Here is a 22,958-nt window from a genome sequence, read left to right as displayed (position 1 = left end):
GCTGCCATGAGGTTAGTTCAACTGTAATGCTGACAAAATACTAATATTCAGTAGCTTCACGTCTGATTTAGAATCGCCAAACCACTTTGTGTAGTTAAAATAAACTGTTATGCAATACAATTAGATGAACATTTAAACTTTCAATTCTGAGCTTGTAAAGGCCCTGGACTATTGTATTGAAATGACAAGCAGTTGGCTTGCCTACAATTACCAGTAACTTTGGTGTCACAGAGTAAGAATCAGTCATTTACTAGGCTTTATCTTAAAGCTTTTGCTGATCAGTATGAGCCTGTAAACAGTGGACGGATCATAATATTTGCACATTTTCTTGTGTTGGGTGACAGGTCGGCTAACGTTTCTGATATCCAATTATGATTGACTATTAACCACGTAATGCATATTTATTTGTTTCATTTGCCTGACAAAGGAACTAGCCTACCGGAATTCACTAGTTTTTCATTGACGACGGCGTCACGACGCTATTTTACACCAACGCCAGATTAGCTTGCTTGTTGTGAAGCTTAATGGAGGGCTATTGCCTAAGTTTGCTGGCTGTATTGATATGTTTTATTAGTGGCGCTCGATTTGCGTGCGTTAACTGTGGTGTCTGTGACAAGGGAAGTCGAAAAGGGACGGGCAGGTGCTCAAATGTAGTTGTCGGGCATTACAACACTTCAACAATCTTTTATTTGAGAATTGATGTCATGGGTCAAATTTAAATGATTTGCCAGCAGGTGGCGCTTTCTGAATAATCAATCCAGCAAATATCCCTTCAGGCATTATATAATCTAACATTACAAACAAACTTCTGGTGCACCTGTCGTGTAGTATAAAGCAACATCAAAGCTTCGTAGTTTATTTCACAAAATAATTTTTGAGAGTCATATCTAATCAGTGTTTGGCAAACAGGAGTGGCAGTAGCAGTATCTGTGAGTGTATGTAGGGGGTGGAGAGAGGGGTGCCCACGAGACACCCCGCCATCCGTACTCACGCACACGCAGCAGCTCAGGCGCGCGAGCTCACACATCACGAAATCCTCGCGCGAGCGCAGGACGTCCGACGTACACTGAGGAGAAAAAGTTTTACCGTCTTAACCCTAACGTTTTATACTTGTTTTGTGGTTTGACCGTACAATGTGAGGAGAAATGGCAGGGACAAGGTAAGAGATAATCTCTATAGGAAAATGACACAAGTTTTGACAGAGATAAAATAAAGTACTTTTTGTCGCGACGGGGTTGGCGCAGTGTCTCTCGTGAGAACAAATGTTAGCCGTTCAACTAGTCTGAACTTTATGACTTAATATAAAACTGCAGATACAACATGATTTGTTAGGGAAGTCACTGATAAGTCCGAGGGAGGGAGAAATGGGAGATTAAATGAAGTAGTGATTTTTCCTAGGGGGGCAATCATATGTGGACGTTTTCTTTCTGTTGTTGTTTACAGTGGTCGATTATTTGCATTACATTACATTATGTGATTAGTCGAACTGTTTCGACCACATATATTTTAATTTGACAGCTTTAAAATAGCTCTGTTAGGCTACAGAAACTCAACTAGTAATGTCTCTTTCAATCAGTATTCATCAATATTTTATTGTACACAATCGGATCAAAAGCTGGTAAATGAAAATAATAAATTAAACTACAGTTGTACAGTACTGTGCAAAACTCTTAGGCACATAAGATGTTTCACAAAAACATTTATCTTAAGATGGTTATTTATATCTTCAGCTTTAGTGTGTCAATAGGAAATATACATTTTAGACTCCCAAACATTACTTTTGCAAATAGAAAAGATTAGAACAGAAGAACAGGGAGCCCTGCAACAGATGTCATGGCCCCACAGAGACCCCCACTGAACATCAAGTCAGTCTGGGATTACATAAAGAGACAGACGCAATTGAGACAGCCTAAATAGATTGAAGTACTGTGGCGAATTCTCCAAGAAGCTTGGAACATGCTATCTGCCAACAACCAAGGAAAACTGTGTTCAGGTGTCCCTAGGAGAATTGGGGCTGTTTTGAAGGCAAAGGTGGCCACTTCAAATATTGATTTAGCTATTTTTTTATGATTACTGGACTTTGCATGACATTAATTGATAAGTGAAAACTATTTATGGGATTACTTTTGAAGACATCCTCACTATGCAACATTTTTCACAAGTGCCTAAGACTTTTGCACAGTACTGTATGTTCAGGAGATGTGTTGTATTCAAAGCAGTTTAATTTCATCTTGTGGTTACAGGCAACCACTACAACCCTCTTTGATATCCCACGAAACCTCCTGTCGCTTTTATTGTGGTTAAAGCACTGAAGTCAAGTAATGAACTGGGGACACATGTTCCGTTTGGTGTTCATCTGTGGTGCTATACATACTGTCAGAAAAAACACAGAACATCTGTTTAGTGCAGGGTTACAGATGTACGAATTAATTAAATTAATTACATGAAAATGTACCCTAACCTTCTTTTTCCACCCAGTGCTTGATTATGACAGATGCTGAAGTGTAAATAGATGAAAAGAGGTGGTTAAAAGATCTCCGTCAGATTTCACTGTTTGATGAAACACACGGAGCTTTGATCAGCTGTAGTATTGTAGTATCTCTGTGTTCCTCTCTTTCTCTCTCTGAGTTTCCCGTTCTAAAACTGAAGAACACTGGACACTTGTTGCTTTTAAGGGAATAGTTCACCCCAAAGAATAAAAATCTCTTATCATTTAGGCGTCCTCACCCTTGTGCCATCCCACTTGTGTATGACTTTCTTTCTTCTGCTGAACACAAATGAAGATTTGTAGAAAAACATCTCAGCTGCTTGTCCTTTCAATGCAAGTGAATGGTGACCAAAACTTTGAAGCTCATAAGGCAGCATAAAAGTAATCCATAAGACTCCAGTGGTTAAATCCATGTCTTAAGAATAAATAGGATAGATGTGGGTGAGAAACAGATCAATATTTAAGTCTTTTTTTTTTTTACAATAAATCACAGCTTTCAACTAGCCCACCTATGCGTGTTCACGAGAGGACCGAGTTCTTCTTTTGTTATTTTGGTGATTCGCTTTCAATGTGCATATCGCCGACAAATCTTTGTTTTTGTTTAGCAGAAGGAAGAAAGTCATACACATCTGAGATGTCATGAGGGTAAATGATGAGAGAATTTTCATTTTTGGGTGAACTATCCCTTTAATGGTGTCACTTCCCTGTACAGCTGACATCAGGAGCTTGTTTAAAATGCTTTAAACAGTGTAGCACTGTTGTTGGTTTTGTGCATTGACACTGTAGACAAGTGAATGTAAATTGAAAGCACTTTAGAAGTTGAATATGATAAGAGAGAAATGACTGAAACTTAACGAGGGCGACCTTTTCTTATGGTACTTTGCTATAGTATGTCCTGTAATGGGCAAAACATTCTAGATTTAGCTTTTGAGTGTAAATTTAAATTATGTTTTGACAAGCTAGAGTTTATATTTGATCCAGAATGACTCACAATAGGATGTTTTTCCCGTTTGCATATGTGGTACACAATAGTTTGCAGACAAAAGGAGGACGTAGCATTGTGGCAGCAGTTTAGCACCAACGTTTTAACAAGACCTTTGAGCTCAAACACTCAATAGTCAGTCTCTAGTGCTCTGCCTGAGGACGTTACATACTGCAAAGGCCCATGACGCTTTCCTCTCCTGTTTTGTTTGTTTGCTTACATTTTGTTATTGGTGATGATGCTGTTCTTTTGAATAAACAGCTCTATAGTGTAGGCTAAATACTTTAGGTATTGTGTGAATCTGTGCGTCACCACTAGTTCTCTGACCTTTCTTGGTTTTAGTAATAGTTTTAGTCATTTGTCGAAAATGTCTTTTAAATGAAGTCAACATTTGCCTTGTCAAATTCATTAATGTTAGTCAGTTTTACTCTGAAAAAAAAAAAATGCCATGTAATTTTAGTCAACAAAAATAACATATTTTGATTATAATGTGCAAAATTAAAAAAAAGTGTGAGCCAAATTGTAACAGACCAAACTTCAACCAAATATTTAACCAAACATTTAGGAAAATATATAAACATCAATTTAAACATGTAGGCTATCAAGCATATAAAATATACAACAAAATACAACTGTCCATGTGAAAACCTGAGCTCCTAAAATAATAGCATATAATGAATATACTGAAGTATTCATACTTTTTAGAAGTTGCTGTACTCTGATTTCTTCATGCTTTAGAAACTGTTATTAATGTTCTGTGTTTTAGGCAGTTTAGGATACTGTATTGTATGTAGCTTGTTTTTGCAGAAACAGTGTATTCAAAGTGCAAGTTACGCATTCTGACTGGCACATAACTTAGGTCAAGTTTACACATTGTAATATTAAGCTGTTATATTATGTATATGTTGTGGATGTTGGGATTAATCTCATGTATAAATAGGATGCTTTTGAGTAAAGTAATTAACCTTTTGGAACAACCACACCATCTTTTTCCAGAGCAGCCTGTATTTCTCCTGAGGTTACCTGTGGGTTTTTCTTTGTATCCTGAACAATTCTTCTGGCAGTTGTGGCTGAAATCTTTCTTGGTCTACCTGACCTTGGCTTGGTATCAAGAGATCCCCGAATTTTCCACTTCTTATTAAGTGATTGAACAGTACTGACTGGCATTTTCAAGGCTTTGGATATCTTTTTAAATCCTTTTCCATCCGTGAGAGCTAACAAACTCATTGATTATTTATACACAATATATATATTATGTGGGAAATTAACCTTTAATTGCCATTTAAACCTGTGTCTGTCACCTTGTGTGTCTGTAACAAGGCCAAACATTCAAGGGTATGTAAACATTTGCTCAGGGCCATTTGGGTGATTTCTGTTATCATTATGATTTAAAAAGGAGCCAAACAATTATGTGATAATAAATGGCTTCATATGATCACTATCCTTAAATAAAAGACAGTTTTTTTTTTTTTTGCATGATCAGTCATATTTTTAAAATCAATGCCAAAATTTCACAATTTCTGCCAGGGTATACAAACTTTTGAGCACAACTGTATATCGATTCTCTTAGCCAGCGATCTGATGTTTAACGATACCTCAGAGTCTGCTGCGATGCGATTTCAATTCGATTTAGGGGCATGCGATCGATATTGCGATATTATGTGCCTGTTTTAGACAATCAATAACATTTATTATCAAACAAATGTGTCCCATCTGCAGCTGTTGCTTAAAGTCCCTATTATTTTGTTTCCATTCCACATCTGTAAACTCCTTTAAGGATAACGCTCACCCACCTCTCTTTTCTTAGTACTTGCATCCAGAGATGCCTGCGGTTAGATTGGAGGAGGAATGGGCATGAGGCAAATACATAGTTAAGTCAGAAAGGGTATTAGACGCTGCTTTTAATTCTTCATTTTCTGAATAGAGTGAGTAACATAAGAAGAAAGCTTTTCTGGCAAATAGGTTTTTTTAGATATCGCAACAAAGCAAAAATGGCAATTACAGTTTTGGTGCCATTCTCACTTTCTCAGCCTTTCTCCACTTCTTCAGAACGCAACGATTGATGCTCTTCGCATGCGCAGAAGTTTGGTTGGCAATACGTACATGCAATGCATATGTAAATGAATGTTTGTATCGGATTGCAAAGTTTAGGGGACATATAAACAGTACATTCAGAATCTGCAATCGGATTGAAATTATTCGGATTGACAAAAATTAGTGCATGTAAACATAACCAATGACAGTTTGTCATCTCTACAACAATCAAAGAAGCCTTTCAATCCAGAATACTTACATACCCATGACAGGAGATCCGCTCTGTGCTATCCTGTTACCGGAGCTCGCAGCCCTGTTGATGGGCGAGCACGGGTAGAGTACAGTGCAACTTCAGGCTTCACTCTGTGCACATCCGTATCCCACAAGCATATTTATCACTTAAATGTGAGATGAATATCATAAGGTTGCTGCATCGCCTGTAAGAAATGCGTACGCACGTGGCTGACATGAGAATTTTAAAATAAATGTGTATCTTAAAAAAATATATACATTGATGTTTACATGTCGAATCGATGACATTGTATCGTTGGTGATTTGATCAATGCATCGATCCATATCGATGGATCGTTACACCCCTACAACAGACTTTATCAGCATCTTAGGTTAATATTCTAGTGATAGACTAATATATCGGCAAGGCCGATTAGTCAGCTGATATTTGGCCATTTGCGATTATCGCCATTGGCTGATTACCATGTTCACTTGGCCAATTAACAAGAATGTTAACTTTCCCTTGTGTCAGTTTCGAACTCTACCAATAGATTTGTCAATGGATAGTCAACAATTTCTGTTTTCAAGGTTTTTTCTTTTAAAGTTAATTTGAGTACATATTGCATAAAATAAGTGTTTGTTTAACTTTAGAAATTTTGTTTACATATGATTGCTGTTGTTAAAATTTATTATGTTTATCAGCATTTATATCGGCCATCTTGCTCTCTAGATATCGGTATTGGCATAGGCCATTGAAAAGCCCATATTGGTCGACCACTATAAAATTCATATGAATGTATAAGAAATGCGTACTTTTTAATTGCTGTGACTGGCTGCCATTTCAAGTTTTCACAATTTGAATCACCTTTTTGCATTGTAACATGAATATTTAAAAGTACAAATATTCTATGAAGATAGTCTCTCAATTAATATGAGCTCATAAAAGCTGCATGCATAATAATGATAAAAGAATAGCAAAATGCTGTTTGAAGTAGTTTGAGATGGAGTAAAGCATGTCACACTGCAGGACATGGCAACTCCCCAAAAGTATTTAATGTCAGCTACCTATGGACAGACCTCTGGGGTTTTCTGTTTATCACCAACTTCTATAATGCATCAATTTTGACAGCAAAATGGAATGAAAATTGTTTGCATGTTCCCTGCTGTGGGTGACATGTATATTGCAGTTGGCCATTACTTTAATTTGATCACTGCCTTTAACCTCATGCTTAACCATAGTACTATTAATTTTATTACTTGTGTCTTGTTTATTCCGAATGGGACACATCAAATTAAAATGCCACTGTTGCCCCCACCCTGACAGTTTGCACCATTACATTATTATGCAAATCTTCTCCAAAACTTCGGGCCCCCAGGCAGAAAGCATTATTTTAATCTGTTATTACTCAGACCTCCCTTTTAAGCCTTGATGCAAACGTTATCAGCTCAATCAGTTGGGCACTCAGGGCTGTGCCCCATCTCCTATGAGCTCGCTTTGACAACATCCTCCTTTGAGGCGATGAGGTGACCTCTGACCCTGCTCCTACCCAGTAAAACAGCCCCTTTCCCAAACATTGAGCCTGATCGTCAACCCTGAGAACAAATTCACTTGAAATGAAAGATGAATGAGAAGATATTTTGAATTTTAATCTTTTAAACATAAAAGATGGTAGGCATTTAGAGGTCAAGGAATACAGGGAACAATATCTCTTTTATCTAACTAAACTTTTCTCAGTTGTCTCTGTTTTTCAAAATTAGTTGTTCATTGGAAAGAAGTATTGATATTGACACTTGACAGCTGGTGTAGTAGACAAGGGGATCTGTATTTAAGCACACATCCATGTTGTCTCTGCTGCTACCTTAAGTCTATTCTCTCCCCCGCACACTTGTTCATTCACGTCTTCTGCTTAGTCTGTTACAGCTGTTACAGACCAGCTATGTGACTTCCCGCCTGGAAGTTTCCGGCATCAATGTCCACTGCAGTCTCACTAAGACAGGAAACAGATCAGCAGCAGTGCAGACAAAAAAAGCCATATAGTATTGTACATAAGGGCAGTGCATCATCCCAATGAGGTCAACTCTACTTGCTTTATATAGAAAGAACTCCCGAAAGGGGAGTTGTTGTTCAGCATTTCAGCATCTCAGACCCCTTATCCTTACCCCAAAGCCCCCCCCACCCCCACCCCCCTGCTGAGCCATGGCTCACGTTCTGATTGGTCACCAATGCTGTGAAAGCTTTAATTGTAAAGGGGGTTCTTCCAAATGAATAGAGCCTGATGGTTGAGCTAACAATGCTCTCCATTGTCATGTCCCCATTATCCGTTTGTAGGCCTAATGGTTGGAATTCTCGCATATTGTCATGCATATGATAGTGTCTTACCACAATTTTGCTAGACATGGTTCGCACAATGCTCAGTACTTCAGTACTTACTGCTATAGCTGTCTTCTTTTCAGGAAAGGCAAGAAACATTCGCCTTGTACACACTGCATTTTTTTCAGGAGTGACAGACACATTTTAATGCGGGAGTGAATTCTCTAAATCATCAATTTCATGTGTGTACAGAATACAGGAGTTGCTCCAAAAATTGCAATGGTTGATAACCATAGCAACATTTTGGCGCCTCGTGGCTGTAAACAATAAACATGGTTGCCAGCTGCCTGTTGCAAAGACCCCTGAAGTTAAGAAAACCCTAAGACACCGTTTCCACCTGGTATTAAGATGTGTTTCGGGTGATCCAATCACATGTGGTTAGCGCTAAATACAGGTCTAAAAGGGGTCTAAAACATTTTGTGATCAGGTCACAAAAACCACATACGAATGTGGTCAAAAACACATGTGACCACATCGCATTTGAGGTCCTGAATGCGTACTGGCAGCAGCAAAGCGCCTCCCCTTGCCTGGCAATTAACAGCTGTGCTAAAACCAGAGTTTAAACTTTGCCAGTTATGAGTGGTTTAAAAGGAATTAACCATCTGATAGAAAAAAAATAAATAAATCAAATACAAACACAAGTATGAGAACTTCACGAATCTTCAGTGTGTCTGATATCAACATGCAGCGAGACAGAGAAGCACGAACATCTGCTGCTTAGGTTAATACAGGTAATCCACAAAAATAGCAGACAATTCTGATAGAAATGTTGCATGTGTGCTTAGATAAAATTTCAGCTGCATTGGGGGCCTGGGTAGCTCAGCGAGTAAGGTTGCTGACTACCACACCTGGAGTCGCAAGTTCGAATCCAGAGCGTCCTGAGTGACTCCAGTCAGGCTTCCTAAGCAACCAATTGGCCTGGTTGCTAGGGTGGGTAGAGTCACATTGGGTTAACCTCCTCGTGGTTGCTATAATGTGGTTCTCGCTCTCGGTGGGGCGCGTGGTGAGTTGTGCGTAGATGAATAGCATGAGTCTCCACATGCGCTAGGTCTCCGTGGTAACGCTCTCAACAAGCCACATGGTAAGATGTGCGGATTGACGGTCTCAGACGTGGAGGCCACTGAGATTCATCCTCCGTCACGCTGATTGAGGTGAGTCACTACGCCACCACGAGGACTTAGAGCGCATTGGGAATTGGGCATGCCAAATTGGGGAGAAAAGGGGAGAAAATCCAAAAAAAAAATCAATAATTTCAGCTGCATCTGGGACAAATAGCACAGTTTTTTCACGCTTTTTTTGTCTTTTCTGACTTTGTTGTGCTTTAATATCATGCAGTAACACACGGACAGTGATTGATGTATGTCGTCATGAAACATTGACACTCCCCTCCAAATCCGATCACAAGTGGTCACAGGAGACGCATTTAAGCGACCAGGTGTAAGCGGCCATGTGTCTTACCTGACCACATGGGATTGGATCACCCGAAATGCATCCTAATACCAGGCGGAAACAAAGCCTAAGTGACAATACACTTCCAACTATAACTGTCTGCTTTCTTAACTTAAAGCAATAGTTCACCCAAAAATGATAATTCTATCATTTACTCACTCTTAACGAAACAATTGGTTTTGGGGAGAACAGGTCAAAATGTAACTTTCACTGGAAATTTTGAGTCAAAACAAATCTCAAACACTATAAATCCAGTGTCCTTGGATAGATCATGATTTGAATCTTGATAGAAACACTCTACACATGTGCACGATATTGTATTGCTTCAGTAGACATGGATTACACCACTTGAGTTGTTTGAATTACTTTTATGCTGCCGTTATAGAACTTGGAAGTTTTGGACCCCATTCACTTGCATCATACATCTTTGACAATTTCTTAATTTGTGCTCCGCAGAAGAAAGAAAGTCATACGAGTTTGAGATGGCCTGAGGGTACTATTCTGTTAAGGGGTTTCTTGCAACTGGGTCCAGAAATTGAACCTGTTTAGTGTTAGCAGTTTTCCTAAGAAAAAAATGGAGAAGACCCTGATTGTACTAAAACAGCTGATTCTGGCCTTTCCTGTTCTGTGTGTACTACCACTGTCTATTTAACATTATTCTCTTCCTCTTATTTTGCTGGTGTTCAGCCATTTAACAGTTCCCTTCCTGTAACCAATATGTTAACACAAGGCCAGCTATATCAGTCCTGACATGATATCCCCAAAGATAAATGAAGCCAGTGTTATTCCATACAGCCTGAGGAGAATATAAGTGAATGGACAGGAGCAGCTGTACCCTGACCTCTGCCGAGGCTGTGAGGTGAGCTGGGATAGAGGCCTGTTATTAATCCGCTGCAAGTCATTTGCCCTCTTCAATTTTAGAGATAAACTTGCACCACCTTTCACTAGTACTAGCAGGCAGTTGTTTACTATACCTGCAACCCCAGGGGCCAGGAACTTAACTCTCTACATTCCTAACATATATCCCTTGTCCTCGGCGTATTAATGTTTGCATGTAACACTGGAAGAAATCGGAAGAATAGTATGTATTTTCAGTTACCTTTGGCATTGAAAACATATGTAGAGAAACATTTTGAAAACAGAGCACAAACAGAGAACTGTTTCCTAAGTAAAAACGGGTAATAAATTCAGAATATTCAGTATAGATTCTTTCAAGCATAAAAGTCTGCATACAAGGGGGCCTGGGTAGCTCAGTGGTAAAAGACGCTGGCTACTACCCCTGGAGTTTGCTAGTTCGAATCCCAGGGTGTGCTGAGTGACTCCAGCCAGGTCTCCTAAGCAACCAAATTGGCCCGGTTGCTAGGGAGGGTAGAGTCACATGGGGTAACCTCCTCGTGGTCGCTATAATGTGGTTCGTTCTCGGTGGGGCGTGTGGTGAGTTGAGCGCGGATGCCGCGGTGGATGATGTGAAGCCTCCACATGCGCTATGTCTCTGTGGCAACGCGCTCAACAAGCCACGTGATAAGATGCATGGGTTGATGGTCTCAGACGCGGAGGCAACTGGGATTCATCCTCCGCCACCCGGATTGAGGCAAATCACTACACAACCATGAGGACTTAAAAGCACATTGGGAATTGGGCATTCCAAATTGGGTGAAAAAAAAAAAAGTCTGCACACAAATTAAAACGTATATGAACACAACGTGTACCACTGGGATGAGAGACCTCATTTCACAGTAGGGCTGAAATGATAAGTCGACGTTAACGACAACGTCGACAATAAAAAATTGTCGACAAAAATTTTCGTTGTTGAATAGTCGTTTGATCTTAACCTAACATAAGATCATATGAAACTATAATGATTGCACACAAGAGCAGCACTGCAGCTCGCGCCTGACTGAGGAGAGGAAGAAAACACATCTCACAGTCCAGATGCACTCTAAACTTTCCAAACAGCTTCAGGTGATGTAGATCGCAAAGTATGAGGGAATTATAATGCAAAAATACAAAATAAGTAAATACAGAAGCACTCTTGTTGTGGAATAAGCAGAGCCAGAGCTGACGCTCAGCTTAAGCAAGCAAGGAAACACCCCGGCGTTACATCTTTAATGCAGTTCTATTTAATACATTATAGCTTTATTAAAGTTAAAATAATAAGGAAACTGGCATTTCTCTGTGTGGTCAGCGCCTCTTCTATGAGTTGTGCGAAGTGTCCCGATCTAAGGGGGAGAGATTGAAACTGCACCCGGCTGAGGTACACTCTGTCGCTGGGATGCTCATCCCTCGAGTGCTTGCGCTTAATGCAGCTAGATCATAACATGATGGCAACTTATTGAATTGTAATGTATGTCACTGTGCATTTCTTATCGTGAAGAAAATTGGCAATACGCAGCTTTATTAACAAGAGAGAGTTTGTTTTTTTGTGAATTAAAGATGGATTGAAGTGAACAAAAAGGTGAGAGAGGTAGTCTTCACCCCATTATACACTGAAACAAAAGTTTTTGTTTTGGCTTGTTTTCCAATATAAATATATAAAACTCCTTTTAAAAAAAAGATGCATTCACCTGAGAAGCAGCATATAAGATGTTTAGACTTGCTTTTAGAGGATACATCTTGAATATGAGTATATTTTGTCTTTACTGCACATGGCAGAAGTATAACCAAGTGAAAAAATACACATATACAAAATACACTTATATTTAAGATACATTCTCTTAAAGCAAGTCTAAATGTATTATATATTACTTCTCAAGTAAATGCATCTTGTTTTAAGGATTTTTAGACAATTTTAAATGGAAAAAAAGACAAATACACTTGATAAAAATAGGATTTTTTTGTAGTGAAATTTTTACTGAATTAAACATAATAAAAAGTATTTTTCCCTTTAATTCAGTGAGTGTCATTTAGAGATATTTTTAAAAGATGATTTTTGTCCTTTATTGTTAGCAAGCACGTTTAATACAACCCTTTAAGTCGGGGTACAAGCTGAATAGTCGGTTAAGAGCTAATGATTAATCGTTGCAATAATCGCCCGAATAGTCGAATAATCGTTCTAATAATCGTTAGATTAGTCGATTATCAAAATAATCGTTAGTTGCAGCCCTATTTCAGAGCATGATAGGTTTTCTCTGACAGGTGCAGCAGTTTTTTTTTTTTTAATGAATGAATGAGTGTAAAATATCAATACAAATGTGTGTACATTTGGATTGATGTACTCTCTTTAATAATAAATAAATAAATAAAAATGAATGAGTGTGCACTCCTCTTTATTTCAGAGGCAGGGCAGTGCGTGCTAACTTCCATATGTGTTCTGTTTGTGGAATTGCACCTATTGTTTGCATATGTGTACACAGCTGACTCTCTGCATTTCTGTACTTAAGTGCAACAAATATGCTAATTTTACTAATAGGGTAAATTAGTAGTAAACCATATGTTAGAAATAGTTTGAGAAGCAAAAGCTAATTTAGATCTGTTTACATTTAAGGTTAGAACAAGACAAAATTTTTAGTAAATCCAAGTGAGTACATTATTGTTTGCCACACCTTGACTCAGGTAATTACGTAACCTTGCCTGTCCCAATATTTCCATACTGTTCAACCATATTAAATGACATTATGTCACAACCTATCCCCAACCCCCTTTTACCTGTTCAGACAAGAACACAGTAAGGATATGATTCTTAATTTTTTTCGTAAATAATCCCTCACAAGGAACATAGTTTATTTTGAAAGGAAGTGACTGTTTTTGGGAGTTGCAGCTTGCCAAAGGTGTGAAAGTTTGCTAAGTCAAAGGCAGTTTCTGTTTTTAAACACATGGCTTGTGTAGCCATGTTTAAACACATGGCTTTTCATGGCCAACACTTAAGTGTCAAACTCAGAGTAGTCTGTTGTTTTTGGCCTGGCTTACAGCTTTATGAGGAGTAAATTGCAGCTGAGAGGCTTTATGTTCTCTTGTTAGTTTTGTTGCTATTGAGCATTTTTCCTTACTCTCAAAGTGGAAGGGGTAATCTAAATCAGAAATAGCAAAGGTGGAATTTCAGAATTGCTCTCCTCAAAAACAGTGAATTAAAATAAAAGCATTTGGCCTTATTTTGGAACAATGGATTCAGTCCAGTTATAAAGTCCTTGGAGACCAGCCATTTTACTGCTATTTTTTTAAACAATGGTGCAGATTCCTTGAATAAACTTGAAGAATAAAACAAAAATGAATTGCATTCCTGGTAGGGAAATGATTTGACATTTTGCCTAGTGTTAGACATTTTCTAAGAATATTTCTTTATCGTACCCTGTTGTGTGCTGCCTGTTTTGGGTGGTATGATTCTAACTGATATATTTCAAGCTCCCAAGAATACCTTGTGACAGAAAATAGCCTATGCCGTTGCAGAACCAGGCAGCAACAAAGACACAGCGTGTCCTAGAAGAAGAGTTGGCTGTGTCTGGAATTCTGTTTTATCCAATCTAAAAATGTGACCCATGTGAATTGTGTAAATCCATAAAAAAAATAAAGGTGGTGGGGGGGGGTTCATATTTAATGGGGGGTTAATATGTAATCGACAATGTCCTGTCTGGTGCATTCTCGATAAGCGTTTTTCACCCAAACAAGTGTCATTCAAACTTCGCTCGGAATAACTTAATTCACTCAAACTTCACTGCTGCTTCTGCATCACGCACACACTTTGTTAAGAACACGTGAGACGGAGGGTCCTGATTTTTTCACCGTCAGGACTTCATTGAAGTAAGACAGGTTTATTTTAATTCATCAAGAGAATATAATGGTTGGATATAAAATGGGTTTGAACCGTTGCCACTATTGCTGACAGGTTAAAAATTGCTAGCTGCAATTCCAGCGTTACCCCCCCCCTTTTAATAAACTTGGGTCACGGATGTAATAAAAATGGACATGAGTTTTTGGGAGACCACTTTCTATAATTTAAATGCACAATCCAGAAGTAATACTAGCCACACGATGAAGAGGGATCTGCACTCCTAAGAACATGTAATATTACATTTGTATTCATTGTCATTTTAATGTGGAAAAATCAGTGGGACCATTGTAAAAGCAGCACTTACAGTAAGTACATGTTGAGGGAAATCTCTTTAAAATCTGCAAACGTTGACCTCTGAGACATAGGTATGATATTCGTTAATGGAGCATTATTGATTGAATTAAGATTGAAATCGCAATATGGCCTTGCATGATTAGCTAGTGGCGCCATCTAGTGGCTGTATGTGGGAAAACACTGCATCATATGAGATAATCCCATGTTTATCATATTACCATTCAATTGCCAAGCTTATCAAAATGATCCCTTCCTAAATGTTGGCAATAGATTTCATAACTTCTGCACTCTGTTTGGGTGTAAAAGATTGCAGGGTAAACTTCGACAGCAGTGAATGGGAGACCACAGCAAATATTATTTTCACTTACCCATTTGCTCCAAAAGCAAGTGAAAAAAATCCACTATTTTCAATGACTTTCCAGAGGAGGAAAAAAATAGATTACGACAGTCAGATGAGAGAAAATGTACTGTCATTCTCTTAGCCGCTGTATAAGAAACCCCCTCACAACTGTGGTAACACATTTTTTAAAACTAATTCTAGGGTAATATAACACAAAGTTTTAATTGCTAGTTCATGTTAATAACTTTTATAACAGTGTTGATACAGTGTTGATAATTTTAATAACAATGTTGATAAATGATGATGATGATAGGGGTGGGGGGTTGCTGTCCCGCACTTTGCTCTAGGGATGCACCTATACCACTTTTTCTCTACTTATGCAATTCCGATATCTGAAATCTCAGATCGGCTGATCCGATACCAATGTTGTTTTTTTGCATAATCAGTTTAGAATATCTTTATATTATTGTGTGGAACTAATTGGGGAATTTTTTTTTTTTATATGTAAAGACATACAAACCTCTATACATTATTTCAATATAAATGCATAGCTTATTAAGAAAAAATGTATTGTTAACTAGTCTCCTGGATAGTGTAGCAGCAAAATGAACAGTAATTCCAGTCTGAGTGTTCAGTAGAAAGGAAGGCAGTTTTTTGTTTTGTTTTTTGGCAACATTTTTTTCAATTTTGCATCTTGATTTTAAAAGATTCAGATCTATTTTTTGCTCAATTTAGTTCACTTTTCATTCACAGTAATTATTTGAACCCATTCAACCTAAATTTGTTATAATTTATTAACTAATAATAATAATTTATTACTATTATTATTGACTTTTAGAATGATAAATACAACAGTAATATTTCTAAATCGTGCACTTTTAACTTTAAACCCCTCAAGCTTTTATTTTGACATTCCGATCTCTCCAGGAAGTCCTGTATGTGTCTGTTTGTAGGCAAGTTCACAGTAGTTTAATTCACTTCTTATTCAAATTCTGGTAAAATGCACCTCCGGTGCCATTCTAAATGGATATTATAAGTGAACCGAACTATTGAGCATCTATATCTGAGATGTTGTTCATGAGTAACGCTCAAATATTGCGCATCGTGTGAAGGCTAAAAATAGACGCGAGTGTGTGTGTGTCAACAGAGCAGCACCATTCACTAATGCGCTGGCGCTGCGTGTGCATATTACATTATTAAACACAGCCTTTTGTGATTCACAGAGCTATTGCATGTCTTCAAGTGGCTTTGAATAAAATGCACGAGTGAACTATATGAACTACTTTAATGGTGCTTTTATGGTTCTTTTATGTCATATTTGGAGATTGACAGTAACGAACATGACTATCACACAGTATCGGATTTGGATCGGGCTCGTCGGACCAATACACGTTCCGTCTAAAAACGTCAGTATGCTTTTTTGTTTAGCTGATCACATGCCTGAATTATGCACCCACAAAATTGTGCTGAATACAAATTGCACACGCAGTTCCGATCATGCAGGCCGATTGTCACCGCTGTATAGCGGAGGATGCAGCAGACCACTTTGGCAGGACTGAACATCATCACAGACTACTGTGATACAGACACCTAAATCATCTCTTTAAAATATTCCCTCACATGCCGAAAGTGCGCTGGACTAGTTGCACAACTGTTTAGTGAATTTGCTCTTTAATATTTAATTACATGACATCTGCTACATTATTGCACCAAATTGCAATCTTGATAATACAACGCAAAACATTTGAGTTTTATGATGAGGAATTGGGTTTGAAGGATTCTGTTTCTGAAATTGAATGCCTCTCTTGAGACGGCGAGAAAGAGTGAGAAAAAAGGTGGGTGGAGTTCAGGACACAAAGGCCTCCAGTTTAACTGCTCTTCAATTACATGTCCCCACCCATAAAGCTCTTGATCTAGTAGTGAGAAAGACCTCTTCACTGAGTCTAGTTTTTGCAGGGCAGGATTCTTTGTGATCGGTAGCTTTGCAAACCTTACCCATGATTCAGCCTTTGTCTCATATTAAAACAACAGTCAAATTTGCACACAGACACACAGGATTAATGCATCAGCCTAAAATCAGTGCATTTCCTGAGGTCAGTAGCTGTTTCTCTCAAGGCAAGGCTAGAATGTTTAGTGGTGTTAATGAAGGTAAAATGAGCTGATTGGTGTGCCAGAGACAGATTGTGTCCCAGCACGCCACTGCTGAGACTCAGGTATGTTGATTTGGTTTGCGTTTCTGAGCTTTACCTGGCTCCAGCTGTATGTTTTTTGCTTTCCTGGGCTCGGCATCGTTTTTTTGTGAACATGCAATGATCCATATCAACAGATTTGACACTTGTTGATTTTTCTTAACTTGTGACAAAGAAATGAAGACAGTTTGACTACTTGCTATACATTTCAAGTACTTTTTGACCGGTGGGGTGACTATTTCTGATCCTGTGCCACAGCTTGTGTTGGAGCCCAGGGAACATAGCGGGCACATGGCAAGAGGGGAAGGGGCACACTTGTTGTAGCTCTAGTGGTTTTTGAAGATCTAGGCAAACGTTGACCATGCTAGACCATGCTAAACAGATGATGATTTGAAAGGATAATTTATAGTAGCTGTGTCTAGTTGTCTAGACACTTGTGTGTTCAGACGATCTTAGATTATGTTCTAGTAGTTAATTAAATGCCCCCAGTGTTTGTTTATTTGACTATGGCACATACCACACCATATAAATATCAGTATTTTGACTCTGTCAGAATGAGTCATAGTGATTTCAGAGCACCTCGCTAGTATATGTGGCTAAATGAAGCATTCGTACTGTCTGGACCAGATAGTCTGAGCTCCCACATGGCAGAAATTAGCACACTTAGGGTTCCTCTGTATTAGGAAACTAGATCAAAAGAAACATAATAGGTTTTCAGAGTTGTAACATGACCCAAATTAGCTTCATTAGAGTTTTCTCGTGTGTTTAGGTTTCTATCAGATCTCCCTTACCCATGTAGTGTCAAATACAGAGGCAGAATGTTTGAGGGAAATATCTTGTCATTTTTTGAACTTTCTCTTGCTAGTCACCATGTAACTGAAAATATCTTAAAAGAAACTTAATAAATCAACAGGTCACTGTCATCTCTAAGCACCTTGATTAGCGAAGTTTTGCTCAAGTTTTACTGTAATTTCAGCTGTCTGGGGAAACATGTTTTTAAACTTTCCACACCTCAGTGTCTGTGCATGTGATTGAAAAAAGATTACATAGTCTTTAGTTCCACCCTTTCTTTACAATCCTGTCACTTGTAAATATTTTATTTGTCACATGACACACTAAGATGACTTAGAGCACTCCATTGCCCACGACAGACGCTTCTGTGACCAGATGGTGCTCGCTGGGAGACCTGAATTGTCTCCTGATACCCTGTGTGCATGTGTTTGTGTGTGTGTGAGTTAGGCAGAGTGTGTGTGTGGGAATGTATGTGAACACTTTCCAGCTCACAGTGTGAACTGCCACCGCTCTGTCTGTTCCCTCGTATCTGCTGATAGGATTATGGGTATGCTGAGCCATCATTTTTGAGCCTGTACTGTAGCCTCACAAGCACACACATGGTGAATCTCTCAGGGGCTTTGGCCTAATGCCCTTGATAACACATCCATCAGATTACAGTGAATAACAATTATATGTTAGTACATCTGTGTCGATTTGTTTAGTGAAATTGATTAACTATGATTTGAACATACCAGTCTTTGTTTGAAAAACAATATGGCTTAATATTACAACAATAAATGTTTTTTCTGATGGTAGCCTAGCTTCTATACACAAAATAAAATCCGATTTACATGGTGATAATTTCTAAGAAGCTCTTTTTTTCTCTCTCCTTCTCAGCTCTGATTGGGTGGAAATCCTGGAGCCTCGTTCAAACGAGCGCATGTATGTGAATCTGTCCACAGGAGAGTGCAGCTGGGAGCCGCCCATCAGTGCACCCATCCGCCAGGCTGATGGCAACCAGTGGTGGGAGCTCTTTGACCCCCTCAGTGGCAGGTTCTACTACTACAACTCTGCTGGCCGCATGACCGTGTGGCACAGGCCGCAGGGTGCAGACATTGTCCCTCTGTCTCAGCTTCAGGCCATGAAACGAAGCACAGAGTCTGAGCGCAGGACTGATGGGGGCACTAAGGAAAGGCCACATGGGAATCATTCTACAGGGAGTCAAGACAGACGCACTCCCCTGCCACCTATTGAGCCCTACAGTAAAGAGCCTGAATGTGCAGGCAAAGAGCCCAAAGAGCAAGAAATGGAGAACAGACATAAGCCAGACATTCACAGCACAGACTGCAGGAAAGACACACTCAGGTAGGCATCTGTGCTTTCTACTGACGTTATCTTTATTGTAGTTGTAGAGAACTCGCCATGACGGTTCCTCAGAAATAATTGACCTTAACCAGAGAGCAATGATCTCAGACTGCTGGAATATCACTCTGATTTTTCCCGATTTTAACTTTGCTGCTGCACCCCTTGAGTTTACGATGTGCTCATACTGCAGTCATTTAGATAAATCACTGCCAAATGTGAAAAAAGTTGACATTTTCTCATTGTGGAGTGTTTTAAAACAGTTTGCTTGTTTTTTGCCAGACCCATCAAAACCACCTTTCTCCTTCATATCCAGATTTCAGTCATGCCAGCTTTATTTCACCTGGCACTGGGCCATGTCTTTGTTTTTTCAGTGCCTTATGCTTTACCCAACTATGTACAATCCTTTGGTCATTCATTCTTTCCTAAAACAACCTCTGGGCCCCACCAGATGAAAGCTGTAGGGGTCGGGGCCCAGAAAGAGCCAAACCATTGTGGTTCAAATGTGACTGGACTTTCCCTTTTTCCCGCAAAGAAAAGAGCTCTTGAATCCACGGTATACATTATCCAGCATATACAGCGGTTCTTTCTATTTCAGAGTAATGTTAAACATGGCTCTCGTTCTTTTATATCCTCCATGGAAAAAGAGTTTATGGAGTCCAAAATCATAACAGCAGGATCCCACTGCGGCTTGGGAGGATTTTGAAATATTGTGGCTACTTGTGGCATGGGCCCTCTAGGATTTTTGTAGTGTCTTGAACTATCCTCTGTCTTAGGTTCAGACACACATGACTGCTGTCAACATTTTTGACCTTAAAAATAATGGATATCAGTGTGTGTGACATTCAGAGCCTAAAGCTACAGCTCCATGAGTGCATTGTGCCTAATTTAGCAGTATGCTAATATTTTCAGTGTTTCCCCTAGGATTTTTTTAAGCAGCGGTGCTGTTGTGCATATATCCACGAGCCTGTAATGCTGGACCCATATTTACACACGTCGGTGGAGAAATAGCATAAAAGACCTTAGAATCATTATAGATGGGTTATTCATTTTCGCCTTGTCCTGTGTGTTTACTGGGGGCTTTTGAAGGACTCTGGATGGCTCTGGGGGTAAAATTTACTAAAACATCTGAACATTTACAACAATCTTACCTATATCTCACAGGGGGTTACAATTCTTACCTCTAGTTTAATTCAGATAGAATGATTTTAATGTATATAGCCTAATTATGGTCCTCTGTTTCATTTACTTGTTTCTCAGCAAGACGTGATGCAATCATGTGCCGAATTACATGTTGTTCTTCTTGGCAGATACCTTTATCAGAGACTATAACAGGTAGTTAAAGGGCAGTTCACCCCAAAATGACATTTCTGTCATTACTCACTCCCAAGCCTGAATGAATTTCTCTCTTCTGTGGAACACAAAAGGAGATGTTAGGTATATTATGTATATTATTAATATTATAGTATTTATATTACTATATTATTATTATTCATGCATATTTTTACATACTATTTAAAATCGACTGATTCTCAGGGCAGAGAAAATACCTGTAAAGGTCAGATGGCACTCCAGATAGATGGAGATGACAGATGGAACAGGTGTTTAATTGTTTCTCTTCTTCCTTCAGTAGGTTCTCTTCACCCAGAATAGTCTGGTAGCAGTTTACACAAAGCATTTTTTCTGTGTCTACCTTTCTTGTCAAAGGTTCTGTAATATGATTTGAGGGAGTGATATGAAAATGTAGAGATATGAAAGGTGGAAAAACTAGATCGCTCCAACTTTGCGCACTCGCAATGTTGACAGTAGACTTATCATCATTATCATCATTTTCACACCGGTGCGGTGTTCACGTTCAAACCGACTAACACCAGTATTACCACTGGTTGGACGCTAGGTGGTACTATGGGGTAATTTTCGTTAAGCAATAGCCTACACAATAACGCAAGGCAGCTTGATTTCAAACTTTGAACTTTTTTATTTATTTATTTTAACTAAAAATGAAAGTACATCTTTCAACTTTTTGAAAGATCGCTTTTCAACAGTTGTGAAGGGCAACATCTCTTTGGCAAAGAACCTACTTCATCTGTGCATTCTCCCCATCATGGGCTACTGGTCAGGTATTTCTTTGTACCTGTGGCAAATACATCACTTATTGTGGGTTGTTGCGGGTTTAATGTTGGTGTATTATTACCTTTCATCCCAGGACCCAGTTTAGCTGCTTCAGAATAGTAATTACTTTGAATGTGTGAATAAATTTGTTTTGTTTCCTTTTAGGGCTGGGCGATATGCAAGAAATATGTTCACGATATTTTTATAAAAAAAAAAAAAAAAAAATATACAGGTGCATCTCAATAAATTAGAATGTCGTGGAAAAGTTCATTTATTTCAGTAATTCAACTCAAATTGTGAAACTCGTGTATTAAATAAATTCAGTGCACACAGACTGAAGTAGTTTAAGTCTTTGGTTCTTTTAATTGTGATGATTTTGGCTCACATTTAACAAAAACCCACCAATTCACTATCTCAACAAATTAGAATACATCATAAGACCAATAAAAAAAAACATTTTTAGTGAATTGTTGGCCTTCTGGAAAGTATGTTCATTTACTGTATATGTACTCAATACTTGGTAGGGGCTCCTTTTCCTTTAATTACTGCCTCAATTCGGCGTGGCATGGAGGTGATCAGTTTGTGGCACTGCTGTGGTGGTATGGAAGCCCAGGTTTCTTTGACAGTGGCCTTCAGCTCATCTGCATTTTTTGGTCTCTTGTTTCTCATTTTCCTCTGGACAATACCCCACAGATTCTCTACGGGGTTCAGGTCTGGTGAGTTTGCTGGCCAGTCAAGCACACCAACACCATGGTCATTTGACCAACTTTTGGTGCTTTTGGCAGTGTGGGCAGGTGCCAAATCCTGCTGGAAAATGAAATCAGCATCTTTAAAAAGCTGGTCAGCAGAAGGAAGCATGAAGTGCTCCAAAATTTCTTGGTAAACGGGTGCAGTGACTTTGCTTTTCAAAAAACACAATGGACCAAAACCAGCAGATGACATTGCACCCCAAATCATCACAGACTGTGGAAACTTAACACTGGACTTCAAGCAACTTGGGCTATGAGCTTCTCCACCCTTCCTCCAGACTCTAGGACCTTGGTTTCCAAATAAAATACAAAACTTGCTCTCATCTGAAAAGAGGACTTTGGAACACTGGGCAACATTCCAGTTCTTCTTCTCCTTAGCCCAGGTAAGACGCCTCTGACGTTGTCTGTGGTTCAGGAGTGGCTTAACAAGAGGAATACAACAGCTGTAGCCAAATTCCTTGACATGTCTGTGTGTGGTGGCTCTTGATGCCTTGACCCCAGCCTCAGTCCATTCCTTGTGAAGTTCACCCAAATTCTTGAATCGATTTTGCTGGACAATCATAAGGCTGCGGTTCTCTCGGTTGGTTGTGCATCTTTTTCTTCAACACTTTTTCCTTCCACTCAACTTTCTGTTAACATGCTTGGATACAGCACTCTGTGAACAGCCAGCTTCTTTGGCAATGAATGTTTGTGGCTTACCCTCCTTGTGAAGGGTGTCAATGATTGTCTTCTGGACAACTGTCAGATCAGCAGTCTTCCCCATGATTGTGTAGCCTAGTGAACCAAACTGAGAGACCATTTTGAAGGCTCAGGAAACC

At 39.0% G+C, this 22,958-nt stretch overlaps 1 protein-coding gene across 1 annotated transcript in view; it reads left to right on the top strand.

Moving 5' to 3' along the window:
* Positions 1-947: 947 nt before the first annotated feature.
* Positions 948-22,958, top strand: part of LOC127428207 (rho GTPase-activating protein 39-like) — a 50,873-nt gene continuing 28,862 nt past the window's right edge. Inside the window, exons 1-2 of the mRNA XM_051676394.1 lie at positions 948-1,159; positions 18,815-19,282. Coding sequence (XP_051532354.1) covers positions 1,146-1,159; positions 18,815-19,282 — 482 coding nt within the window. The 5' untranslated portion in view covers positions 948-1,145. The remainder of the gene's footprint in view (positions 1,160-18,814; positions 19,283-22,958) is intronic.

This window comes from Myxocyprinus asiaticus, chromosome 37 (assembly GCF_019703515.2).
Source record: "Myxocyprinus asiaticus isolate MX2 ecotype Aquarium Trade chromosome 37, UBuf_Myxa_2, whole genome shotgun sequence".
Classification (NCBI taxonomy): domain Eukaryota; kingdom Metazoa; phylum Chordata; class Actinopteri; order Cypriniformes; family Catostomidae; genus Myxocyprinus; species Myxocyprinus asiaticus.
Note: the sequence above shows the minus strand (reverse complement) of the source record. Positions and strands in the feature narration are given on the sequence as shown.